The sequence below is a fragment of the Peromyscus californicus genome, unplaced genomic scaffold (assembly GCF_007827085.1).
Source record: "Peromyscus californicus insignis strain IS unplaced genomic scaffold, ASM782708v3 Scaffold_9__1_contigs__length_137607984, whole genome shotgun sequence".
Taxonomy (NCBI): Eukaryota; Metazoa; Chordata; class Mammalia; order Rodentia; family Cricetidae; genus Peromyscus; species Peromyscus californicus.
Window position 1 is genome coordinate 135,976,996 of NW_026294617.1, and position 14,010 is coordinate 135,991,005.

The following is a 14,010-nucleotide window of genomic DNA, read 5'->3' on the forward strand; positions in this document are numbered from 1 at the left end:
CAATGATGAACTTGCAATAACAGTCAAAGTGAGTTTCAGTTCTCAAGTTTTCTTGTTAGGTTAATAACTTCTGGCAATGTCTCTGATGTGTATGTGATTCAAATTCTTAGTAGTTCTCCACATGCAGGGAAATAGAGGCATTACTAATCAGGATGCTTCAAGTTTCAAATACTTTGCCGTAAGGTATAATGGCTTGTTATATAATGATTCATTTTTATTTTGTTCTTTTAAAGTAATCTTACTAAGAGAACAATTGGCAAAATTTGATTGGATGTAGGAAACATGTTATAATTACATATGGAGGAACTGAATAGGTACGTGAAAGCTGCTTGCCTCAGGTGAGCATGTATCTTATGTAATTAAAAATGAGCAAACCTTGGGAAAATTAGGGAAGTGGATGGATTTACTGTCATGCTTTTAATAAAATTAGTTTAATAGTACAGCCAATTTCAATTAAATGTAAATACATTAAGAAAAGTACTGAACAATTTCAAATTTCTGTGAGAATATATTCATTGTATACTCTAACTGATCACGTAGTCTGCAAACCATTGTTCTTTTCAGTTATATGGACCAGGTATCCCCAACCTAAGAATTTTCATTTATTTTTAAAATGCTCATTTTAAAATTTTATAAAATCAAGAGAGAAAACAAAACAGAAGCAAAGTTTATTTGAATCTCTAGATGAAAACTCTTTGTTAACTTGAACTTTCAGCCTCACTAGGGATTTGCATGGTAGTTCATAGAATATTTTCTTTACATTTTTTTATAACGAAGTTTCACAGAATGTTAATTCTTTAATGTATCTGTGAGTGGCTTATTTTATGAACTGTTTTAAAAATATTTTCTGATATTTTTTGAAACACTAGTCAAATATTGTTAATTTTTGGATGAATTCACTAAGATGATAAATTCAATCCACCTTTGCATTGTTTGCAAAACATTAAGTCTTGGTCTTTCCTACATAGATAATACATTTCTCTTGTTCTTGACACGTTGTTGCTGCTTTCAATTAGTTGTTTTTAAAATTACATTTAATCCAGAATATTAGTGTCAACTGTTCAGCAGGTTTCTGTTAGCAAGTGGAACATCACACATAATTTTAAAGAGTTGCAAGTATTCCCACAGTGATTCTTCCAGAAAGATCTAAATGTTGGAGAATGTATATTGGATATTTCTAAGCAGGGAGAAAGGAAGCATGTTTTTAAGGAAATGAAATATATATTTAAAAATCATTCCTTGTCAGGGTACTTTTCATGAAATGCATAAAATAATTAACTAAGTAGCTTGCATTTCTTAAGCATGCACAATTTCTTGCTTACATTCACATTTAACAAATTCCAGCAAGAGAGAACATAAGTAGATTAGAGGATAATTTTAAAGAAATAAGGGCTGGAAATTACCCTAAATTGATGAATAAAAATAACCCACAAAGTAGACAGAGTAATGTATGTAATTAGAGCTATGAGCACAAGTTTAAAAAACCCAGAATGGTATTGAAATGAATAGATTATATGGTGATTTTTATGTTGGAAATTCTTTCCATAAACCTCCAGCACTAACATATTGGAGGGAAAATTATCTAATTAGATTTAGAGGCATAAATTGTTTAAAAATTTAGGAACAAGAAACCAATTTATTCAATAGACTGTTTGAATGGTTACAGAGAAATTCCTGAAGAATCTGTAGAAAATTGTTAATATTTTTAATAAACAGGTTTAGTAGTTATGTACAAGTTAAATTCCTGCAGTCAGAAGTTGGAGACTACTATAATTGTTGAAGGAGACATTTATAAATACAACCAAAAAGATGATGTGCTTAACAAGAAACTAAACATGTGCAAGAACTTTTAAAACAAAAGCCACATGACTTAGAATAATATTGAGATGTTGACGTCAGTCGAATATTGAGCTGTGGAGCCAACAACTCTGTTGAGCATATGCCAACATTTCTTTCTGAGAAATGTGATGACAGTGTGGAACACTGACTTATCAAAAAATAAAACTATTCATCTAGAGCAGTGCTTCTCAATCTTTCTAATACTGCAACCCTTTAATACACCTCATGTTGTGGTGACCCCAATTACAAAATTATTTTTGGTGCTACTTCATAACTATAATTTTGCTGGTTATATGATTCACAATGTAAATATTTATGTTTTCCAATAATCTTTGTGGTGATCCACAGGTTGAGAACCACTGATCTAGAGTATGATTTATTACATATCATGGAGCTTACATTGTAGTAATCATAAATCACCTTTCAATAAGTATAATTTCATAAAAACAAACATATCCTAGTGTGGTGGTTTGAATAAAAATGAGCCCTACAGTTTCATAGGGAGTGACACTATTAGGAGGTATGGCCTTGTTGTAGGAATGACCTTTTTTGAGGTAGTGTGTCACAAGGGGTGTGTTTTGGGGTTTCAAATGCTCAAGTCATTCCCAGTGTCTAACTCTCTGCCTGCTGCCTGGGGATCCAGATGTAGAACTCTCAGCTACCACCATGTTTGCCTGTGTTTTGCCATGTGTCCTGCCATGAGGATAATGGACTAAACCTCTGAACTGTAAGCCCCAATTAAATGTTTCCTTTATAAGAGTTGCCATGGTCATGGTGTCTCCATGGCAATAGAAACCCTAACTAGTCATCTTTGTTGATCTAGATCTTTAAAGAAGGTATTGATTGATATATATCCATGTGAAAAGCTTGCAAAGTCCTTGGTGACTGAAAATTTTCAACACATATATGGAATGTTTATTGCAAATTTTTGTATATGAAAACTTGCCCAAACCCCATAAAATGCATGGGAGTAATGCTCTTATTTTAATGGTGAGGAAGATGCAGTTACAAAGTGAGGTGAAGACCTCAATTGTTGTTTGTGTTCTTTCTCCCATGACATCAAGACATGTGTGCTAAGGGCAAGCAGGGCCCTCCCTAGAGCCCTAGCAACTAACTTCAAACCCATCTGTATATACTCCTAGCTTCACAACTATTTATTATTTACCACCCTCACCAATCCCTGTCCCCACCACACATATCTTCCTTAATGCCAGGATACAGGGCTGGAGAACTAGGTCAGTGGTTAAGGATGTTTACTGCTCTTATAGAGGATCCAAGTTCAGTTCTCAGCACCCATGTAAAATGTCTCACAACTGTTTATAACTTCAGCTCCAGAAGATCTGACAGCCTCTTCTGGCACTACACTTAGGTGTGTGCACATACACACATAGAAAAATATCTTTAAAAAATAGAGGAAAAATACATGCCAGTGTACATTAGACCAGGCCAGTTCTCTCACTTTGTGCTTAAGCATAGTAAACTGGATAGCATAGTGTGACAGATGGAATCTGTGATATCTGCCTTTCCTAGGCTTTTCTCAGTTGCATACCCAGAGGATTCTCAGAGCAGTCTGTCTGACTATGGAGTCACTACTGGGCGATGGTTGGCAAGAACAAAAATGGAGACTGGGTTGGTTCTGGAGGGAGCATGGAAGGAGAGCTAGGTATGGCAGTACATGTAAGAGGGAAAAGGACAGTGCTTGGCTTCTGAGACATGTTCTGTAGGACATGGCTCAGTGTCTGTAGACCAAGAACCCAGCAGCAACATGTGCAGCCGGCACACTGCAAGTGTCCCAGACCAGGAGTCCTTTCCATCCAGGACACAAAGACAAGTTACCACCTTGGTTCATATTCCAGTTCCTCCTTCAGGATGGAGATAGCAGTGAAAGGGAAGACATTTTAGGGAGGGAATTTTTATTTAAGGACAGATTGAAGCTTTTAATCACAGGCAAATAAAAAACCTGTTTCTGCCATTGAGAGACAGCCTGAAAGGGTAGCATAATAACTTGCTGGATATGGTTAAAATAAAACAATGAATATTCTTCATGCATTATCTTATAGCATGAATGAAAACCCTGTTACCCTTGCACAGGGGTACTGTCTGAGAGCACATTTGCCAGGTCTTATATATGCGTTATTCAATTTAATTCTCACAGAAGCCCTTTGAGGCAGCAATCACTGTAACCCCATTTTATGGATCAGGAAAACAGGGCTCAGAGAGATTAAGTGACTTTCCACAAATCTGTCAATGAAGGGTTGGGAAAGCTGATTGATTAGTCAGAGGCCTTTATTTAACTATAGACACATTGGGTTCTGGAGACTTGACAATGTCTAAAGGGAAACTTCTGCGTACAGTATGCTGGGACTTTTTTACAAAGGACTTTGTGATTCTGGTCTTTGGGCACACTTTAAAGAAAAAAAGCTGGAAAATGGCTGTCAGAACACTGCCAATCTTGCAGGCAGTGAGGCATCAACATTTCTTCATGGGAAAGGCACTTTCATTACAACTGGGAGGGTACTGACTCGGGCTAACTTTCTCAACCATCATAGTAATCTTCAAGGTGTGAGCTCTAAACAAACCCTTTTAACCTTTGTGCAGCAGCATAACAGTTACGTATCAGTTACCACTTCAGTTTCATTTACATAAAGTGAAGATGACCACATGTCAGTTGAGGATTAGCTGACATGAAGCTTGTAACACACTTGTTTTTTCCTTCCATACAGTTGGTACTTAAATTGTCAACACACACCTCCTCTAATTCTGAATTTTTTTTGTGATATGTAATATACAGTTTTCCATGGTTTATTACATAGTCAAACAATCAATATAATGCCTAGCTTTCATTATTTTAATGTTTAGCAAACATACATATGCACTCAATGCTTTAATGCCTGGGGTTGTGAAAACACAACAGAAAGATTCTCCTGGAGCCTATTTGACAAGTTTAGGAAACATGTTTTCTTACCAGCTCACTGAATTCATTATTGCCTAGGTCAAGTCTTTCCAGCTGGGCCAGTTTGTGCATTGATCTGTAACAGATGGAGAAAAGTACCATTATGAGGTAGCACTTGACATGTTGCTCCAAAGTTAGTCTACCCACAATGACAGATTTTCCTGACTACATCACACAGGAAATACCACGATATTCCTCAGCAAGAGTTGAATCACAGATGCATAGAGAAGCATGTGAATGGCCACCTGGATACAGTTATAGAAGACCATGGTCCACAGCACTGGGTCTCCAATGCAGTGTGTGATGGGAGTCCAGGGCCAGCTGTTTCATACACTTGGAATTTCATTAAATATCTGTATCAGGAGGCTTAGGGTAGATCCACTACCATTTTTTAAGAATCACTGGAGAGATTTATTAATCACAAGTGGCTAAAGTCAATCCTAGCAAAGGGAATCCTACTTCTGCCTTTGCCTGAGTGCACCATCAGCTTTGTCCTTTCTCTCCATTTCAGGAGCTTCTGCTACAGAAAGACTATCTTCACAGATCCCTAAATATACTGAGTTGGGGCTGCAATAGTGCTGAATGGTGTAAGACCCTTGACAAAGAATTTGCTTCATAGGCATTCTAGAACACTCCTAGTATAGCAAACATTTCTTAAATCATTACCAAGTAAGCATACAACATAACATAAGATAATAGTTTTTTGAAAAGTTTTTTTTTTTGGTTTTTCAAGACAGGGTTTCTCTGTGTAGCTTTGTGCCTTTTATCCTCTCCCACTTAGTATACTTTCCTTAAATCCTATCTACACAGAGGCTATTGAAATTTTAGAAACAAAAATCTTAGACATCTCAAAGTGGATATAGGAACTATTAAATTTTTTATTACTATTAAGTGAAAATATACTATAATCTAGACTCAAATAGTGTATGCCTTTTATAGCCACAATTATTGGGATATTATTATGTGCCAGTTTGGGGTACAGTAATGAATGAAGCTGACAACAATTTCTTTACCAAAAGACTTTATATTCAGTCAGAGGAGAATTATAACAAGCAAAACAATTAAGTAAAATACAGTAATATGTAGGTTAAAAGTGCTACAGTGAAACTTAGCAGAGGCAGTGGACAAGAAGGAGACTTCTCACAGGGATTTTATGTTCAATAAGGTGATCAAATTCTACTTTACCAAGATGAGATTCCTCAAGAACTTAAGTATGTTGCGATGATTGATTGATAAATAAAATGCTGATTGGCCAATAGCCAGGCAGGAAGGATAGTGTAGGCAGAACAAGGAGAGAGGAGAATTCTGGGAAGTGGAAGGCTGAGGCAGAGAGATGCTGCCAGCCACCGCCATGGGGAACAGAATGTAAAGTACTGGTGAGCCACGAGCCACGTGGCAAGGTATAGATGTATAGAAATGGGTTAATTTAAGATATAAGAACAACTAGCAAGAAGCCTGAGCCATTAGGCTGTACAGTTTATAAATAATATGTCTCCGTGTGTTTGCTTGGGTCTGAGGGCCTCGGGAGCTGAGCAGGAGCAGGATAACTTCGAAAGCAGCTGAACAGGCAGTGGGCTGATGGCTTCTGATGTGCAATGGAACAGCAGCTGAAACAGTTATTCTTGAAGAGTAACTAAGCTCACGCCTCTCAATAGTAGACTGGCATTTGATAGAGGGATATGGAGAAGAATGGGATGCTGAGATGAAGCCATATATACACAGCCAAGAAGAATGGACAGCTGAATTAAAAAACCATCAACAATTTCCAGAATTTAAAATCCTGAATCATGACAGGACACTAGTGGAATTCAGGTGTTTCTGGTACACGGACTGCTCTCACCCAATGTGAGGTCAAACTATTGACCTTGTGTACATCCTACTTCACAAATGAGTCTGCCAGATACACTAAGCCTATAGGCTGAAGATGATGCCCCAGCACTGCGGAGAAATCTCAGTGACTGTCCAGGCAGCTGGCTGTTTCTGTCAACTCACATTTTTTTTGGAAGCTGCTTGCATGCACTTCCTGTTATTTTTTATTAGGTAATATTATTTCCTTCTTGGGTCTCTGAGGGAGTTGAAGATTAGTTAGTTATAGTTGAAGATTAGGATAGAAAGTGAATTAGGTACATTTTGGACTTACCAAAATAGGATAATGGAATTATTTTCTCTGAACTTGTCAAATACAAATGGACTAGACATTGTTTAGGTATTTATTACTTCTATACATTGTATATAGTTATTAGCTACATAAGTACTTTGATCCTCTGTTATGTCCCAAGTCATCAAGATGTAAGGGACAGCTCACATTACAAACAGCCCACAATCTTGAGGGAACAGCTCTGACACAACTGGAAAAATTCCATAGAAAATGCATTTGTATGTTGCTAGATACACAGAGTGGCACTCCTTCAGCCTTGAGGATGCAGTTAGAAAAATAAGGCTTAGCTGAGGTTTTGATTGGAGTAGCTGATCAGGCTGTTTGAAGGTTGGGGAACATAGCCAGGAATGAAATGTCAAAAAGATAGTTCACAAAAAATATGAAATACGGTCACAAAATCTAGCCATTAAGTCTGAGTTTTATTCTAAAGGCAACATAAGCTTTTAATACTTCTGTAGGAAGGAGATACTGGGTTTTTATTTCAGATGCTAACCCTGGAATCATGAGACATTGTAGAAAGCAAGGAAAGGCAGTAACAGCAATGAAGCCACATAACTGAGTGTCCTGGGATCCATGACTGGGGCCAGAAACAGGACCTGGTGAACTGGATACCATGATGACACAGATGACATGCTCTGGGGAGAAATATGGCCTTATGAATCACTAAATGTATGAGGAGGAGATAAAAGATGGTTCCTTGATTGGATAGCATTGTGGAAACAGTGATGGATCAATTCTAAGGATGGGATAGGTTGAAAAATTCACCTTAAATATTATATTGAGTTTGACATGATACATTTGTGTTATGGAAAAGTGTGTGTGTGTGTGTGTGTGTGTGTGTGTGTGTGTGTGACATGTGCATGCATCTATAACTGGAATAGAAGGTCTTGAATGGAGATTAATATTTAAGAAATAAAATGATACATTTCTTATCTATCCTATGTGAAGATGTCATTTTTAACTTGTGCCATTCTCCTTGCTTTCCAAGACTCTTGGCATTTGACACAAATTTTCATTGTCATATTCTTCCTGTCTACCTCCAGATTTTAAAATGTGTTTCATGATAACCAAAAGTTCCTATGTGGACATACAGTCCAGAGGTGGTTGTGAGGCCCTTTTTCAGGTCAGGTCATGTGTTTCTTGTCTCACTACATTTCCAGCATTGAATCAATCGATGCTTCTAGAAAGGGGATGAGGTACCTGAGTCTAATAGAGAGATAATTAGAATTTTTTCTGACTCTGAGAACATTGAGACATGGAGGAGTCTTTCTCATTTCACTTTGAGGTCATAGGTTTGACCAGCAGTAAAGAACCTCGTGACTTGAAGTGAGGGGTCCCATGGACAATGTGGTAGGGTACATGAGATGACCACAGAGGTAGCAGTCCCTTGCCTGTGATATGGCTGCATAGTTCTAGGTAACAAGTCTTTTTATTGAGAATGAAAGTTCTCTGAAGACCAGAGTCCCATCATATTTTTTGGCAACCTATGAACCCTTGCTTTAACTGATGTTCAAAGAGAAGAGAATATAAAATGACACACATGTTGCCAAGCACTGTAAGGAAAGCCCAAGATCAAATTAATTTTATTAAGTGAAGAAATGAACAGTATCTTGTCTGCAAGGGCACTCAAGAATATATATTAGTTACAGGTTTTGTCTCCTTTCTAGGTCAAACTGTTCTCTCTTTAATCACCCTTGTGTGACAACTTCAGCCCTGACATATACTAATTATCCTTTTGGGGCCTTCTAAAATTCCTCAGTTTATTTTCCAAAATAGAATCAAGTCCAAATTCAGGGCCCTTGTACTTATAAAGATTTATTGGAATGTAATCATGTCTTTCTACTACGGTGTCAGGACATCTGTGGAACTGAGCAGCCTGGGCAGACACCTTGAGAACTGCAGAGCCTGAAACATTATCTGTATGAAGTCTTCTGTCTACATGGTCTGTATAGAGAGAACTATTAATTCTCCTTCTACTAGTGTAGTTTAAGTTCAACTTCTTTTGTGGGAAGAATAGGAGCCTCTATGCTGACTGTTAGTCTTGTCTAATTCTAATTGTGAGCTATCACTTTTGAAGTGTTAATTCAGACTTACTCCAAGCACTCCTCACTACACATCTATCAATTCTCTCACAGTCCCTCTGACATCTTTATAGTTTGCTGTTTGGGCAGATGGGAGCCTTCTCTTGGGCTTTCTGAACTATTTTCCAAAGCTCAAGTAATTTTACTGAAACACATCTCTTCAGTTTTATTGTCTCTCACTTTGCTTTTATGATACTGTTTTCATTACTATTAATGGTTTTATTCTGTCATTATATTATTCTAGTTCTGAAATTATCTTTTCAATATGATATCTTTAAGATAACTACATTTTTTATTTGTTTTGTAAAAGACATCATTCAATATTATTTTTATACTCCACATTTAAAAATGGCTGTGTTGCTTCATTCAGTTAAGTACTAATATGCACTGTAAAGTGTCAGAATATACAACTAAGTAAAATTATACAACATAACCAATAATATAGAATACATATGTTATATTCACACATAAACAGCTATGTATATGATTGAAAACATTAAACTTTCAATTATGATTCTATGTAAACTCTTCAGTGTGAAACAGAAAAGATACCAACTTTTGTCTTATTCTTTTTATAAACCTTTGTTCTCATTTGCTTTGCTTTTATAATTTATAAATATTTATATTTGTCCAGGTATATAAAAACACATATAGTTCCTTGTTAAATTGAAATAAAGTTGGAATTTAAATAGAAATTGTGGAAAATAATTGAATACAGTTCAGAAATAGTGAAAATGTTTATATTATTTTCTATTTAAAAGATAATAAAAATTTGAATTAATCTAGACATGAAAAAGGACTTTCTCATCAAGACAACCAGCCTGCAAATAATGACATGGAATAATTATAGAAGCTTGGCCATTAGCTTAGGTTTATCCCACTAGCTTCTATAGCTTAAATTAACCTGCTTTATTAATCTACATTCTGCCATGTGACTCAGTTACCTCTACTCTGTACTGTATGTCTGACCTCTTTAGTATCTCCCCACCTCTTTTCTTCCCAGAATTCTCTCTCCCTGGAAATTCCACCTATTCTCACCTGCCTAGATATTGACCATCAGCTCTTTATTAAATAAATCACAGTGTAAACAAATATTCATCTTCACACATCACACAGTGTAAACAAATCTTCCACATTTCCCCTTTTTGTCTACACAAAAAGGAAATGTTTTAACTCTAACACAATAAAACTATATACAATAAGAACAATTATTGGGTATTGTTTAAATAAAAAGGAAAGGTTTTAACTCTAACACAGTAAGACTATATACAGTAAGGACAATTATCAGGTAAGAATTACATTCATAATGTCCAGTCCACACGTATTTGGCAAATTTGGAAAAAGAACTATATTATCTATCTTATATTAGTGGGTTCAAAGTTTTAAACCTAAACCATTTTTCTATTATAACTTGTATTACCAATCTAAAAATATCTTCTTAGACCTTAAAGCATCTTTTTAGATAAACAACTTGAGCTTTTATGTTTCTCAACCTTATAAACTTTATATCTCTTATGTAAGTTTCTTTTATGAATTTTTAACAAAGAAAATGATATAATCATCTAGTCTTCAATCCCCATCAGAGACCCAAGAAGAATAAAATATTACCTGAGTAAATAGGAAGTGCAGAGCAAGCAACTTCTGAAACTATAGCAATGACAGAAACATCTGGCTGCCTAGACAGTCAACCAAGGTTCTTCTGCAACATTGTGGCATCTATCTTTAGCCTACAGGCTTAGAATATCTGACAGACTTTTCTGTGAAGCAGGAATTTTGAAGGAACTTCCTACCTTGTCTTGGCAAAGTTCAGCAGTCACCTTCTTTTGTGTTCTGCTTGTCCAATTTGGACAGCACATTCACAGTAGTAGAGGCAAAGGCAGTTTCTTGTACAGTGGCTAAATTTGCCACAAATTAAAGCAAATTTAATATGTAAGTTTTCCAGTGCCCATCATCTTCTCTGAAGTAGGTTGGTGCTGCCAAGAGCAGACATATCCCACTGTTATGAAAAGCCCTATGTTATTAAAACATCTTAAAGGCCATGCTGTGGGATGGTCTGTATGTCAAATGTGTTGCTCTGATTGGTCAATAAATAAAACACTGATTGGCCAGTGGCCAGGCAGGAAGTATAGGCGGGACAAGGAGGAGAATAAAGCTGGGAAGTGGAAGGCTAAGAGAGACACTGCCAGCCGCCATGATGAGAAACAGCATGTGAAGATGCCGGTAAGCCACGAGCCATGTGGCAAGGTATAGATTAATGGAAATGGATTAATTTAAGCTGTAAGAACAGTTAGCAAGAAGCCTGCCACGGCCATACAGTTTGAAACCAATATAATTCTCTGTGTTTACTTGGTTGAGTCTGACGACTGTGGGACTGGCAGGTGAGAGATTTGTCCTGACTGTGGGCCAGACAGGAAAACTTTAGCTACAAGGCCATATTCTGTAGGTCTCTGAAGTGTTTGAAGACCACGTATCTATCTAAAATATATCTGTTTGACCTTGAAAACATGCCTACATGAGTACAAGTTTGATTATTATAGATAACTAACTACTAATCTGTATTTCTTAATTGTCATAAGTAGTGTATAATAATAACTTTCAAGGACTACAAATTTATATTGCATTGTTAAATGAACTGCTTGGGTACAATAACTTAAATAAGAGTAGAAACATATATACAGTATAACAAAAATAACCTTAAATTTGTATTAATATACAAAAATCCATATCAATGTAAAATATTTAGGACTAGTAGCTGCTTTTTTAGCTTAAAGTAGGAATTGAGAGAACAGGAAGGTGGGAGGAGACACTGTCAGCCGCCATGACAAACAGCATGTGAAGATGCAGGTAAGCCATGAGCCACATGGCAAGGTATAGATTTATAGAAATGGGTTAATTTAAGATATAAGAACAGTTAGCAAGAAGCCTGCCATGGCCATACAGTTTGCAAATAATATAAGCATCTTGTGTGTTTATTTTATAAGTGGACTGTTGGACTGCCGGGGCTTGGTGGGATCTGGAGAGAATTCTCCAGGTACAAATGGCACCCAACGTGGGGCAAGAGTTTCCACCTAAAACCTGAGAAAAAAGATTATAAAACCAAGCTAAAAAACAGTTCCTAGTTGTCTTTCTCAAGTTAGCAGCAGCCTGCATGTTTGAGCTACTATGGCGGGTTCCTGGCGTGCATGCTTGACCTGCAGTATGGCGGGAATGAGGCCTCTACAAGTGGCACATTAAGCTGCATGGTGGATTTAGCCTTTGCTAGTACAAAACAAAAAAAGAGGTTTCTGGGCTACATGTTGCTTTGATAGAAGCATAGACCCACTATTTCTGAGAGTTGATGGCTCCCAGAGCTGGCGGAAAATGTACCACCACCATGTTCGGAAGCTGAAGTGGGTGGAGCCAGCAGCCACAGTGCCGTTTCAGTCTTAGAATGCTGCAGTTTAAAGCAATAGGCTCAAGCTAATATAAAAAAGAAGCCACATAAAGATGGCTACCACACAGAGAATCTGGATTATGTTCTCTTTGATATTCGTAACTGAAGAAAAACATTTGATTACAAAAGCTGTTGAGTTATGCCAAAATGTATATTTTAAAGGTACCTTGACTTCAAAATTTGTATGTAAGGATATGTTGCTTTGGAAAGGAGGCCCTGCTTTTGTTGCCACAGAAAGCAAGAGGCTATGGATTTGTTCCAGATTAAGATACATCAGGTTTGACCAGCCAAGACCCCCTGAAAGGTCTCCGATGACACCAAGGCCCAGATGATCCAACATCCAGAACCATTTCAAGGCAACTGGCTCAGATGATACACCCTCATGGACTACTCCATAATCCTAAAATTTTCTTTGTGTCCCCATAAGATACAGTGCCCCCCTCCAGCAGGAAGTAGTAAGAGAAGCTACGCCCAAATTCCCAAATATACCAAGCTGGCTTTGGAGATGTGTAAAAGTTAAAACCTTGCTCTTTAAAAAAAGAAAAGAAAAGGGGAAATGCTGAGGGATGGTCTGTATGTCAAATTACTCTGATTGGTCAATAAATAAAACACTGATTGGCCAGTGGCCAGGCAGGAACTATAGACAGGACTAACAGAGAGGAGAATTGAGAGAACAGGAAGGTGGGAGGAGACACTGCCAGCCACCATGACAAACAGCATGTGAAGATGCCAGTGAGCCACGAGCCACGTGGCAAGGTATAGATTTATAGAAATGGGTTAATTTAAGATATAAGAACAGTTAGCAAGAAGGCTGCCACAGCCAAACAGTTTGCAAATAATATAAGCGTCTGTGTGTTTATTTTATAAGTGGGCTGTTAGACTGCCGGGGCTTGGTGGGATCCGGAGAGAATTCTCCAGCTACAGTAGATTCAATAATCTACCATTTTATCATTTCATGCTCATATTCCCCTTTTTCTTCTTAGAAAAAGTTCCTTGTTTCCTACCTCCCTTATTTAGTTTTTTCCCTTACCATGACCAGTATCAATTTATAACCAACCCCCCTAAACAATGACAAACATCCATAATCTACCAAATGATCAAAAACCCACTCACTCTACTTCTTGAGAATGTGGGCATCATGTTCTCTAGACTGCTTCCTGTTGCTTGGGGACAATGGCATTTTTAGGGACCCTGAGAAAATTGGGATAATGGTCAAGTCCTGTGAGAGTTACCTATATTATTTTTTGTTTAGTCTCTGTATGATAGGAAAGTGTAGAGCTTTTCTGAAGTCCTGGCTGGAGTAGTGTGTGAGGCTGGACACTCTTAAGTAGCAATTTTGAAGTTGTTCTGAATGTAGAATTTTGAGGAAACTGCAACAGAGGCATTCTGAGAGGCTGGATCACCTGGGCTACTTGTTTTTATTGGTGTGTGGTCCTCCCCCCACTCTGAAAACACAGAAACTTTCAAAGGTAACATATATATCTGCATTATCACAAGTATGGAATGTGCAGTGTGCATGAGTCAGGTAAAGATGATTTTTTTGTTC

The 14,010-nt window shown here is 37.2% G+C and overlaps 1 protein-coding gene across 14 annotated transcripts in view; it reads right to left on the reverse strand.

The window, feature by feature from the left end:
- Nucleotides 1-14,010, reverse strand: part of Lrrc7 (leucine rich repeat containing 7) — a 477,706-nt gene that overhangs the window by 156,425 nt on the left and 307,271 nt on the right. For all 14 annotated transcript variants that reach the window (XM_052730896.1, XM_052730897.1, XM_052730901.1 and 11 more), the window contains one exon: nucleotides 4,805-4,868. In XM_052730896.1, coding sequence (XP_052586856.1) covers nucleotides 4,805-4,868 — 64 coding nt within the window. The remainder of the gene's footprint in view (nucleotides 1-4,804; nucleotides 4,869-14,010) is intronic.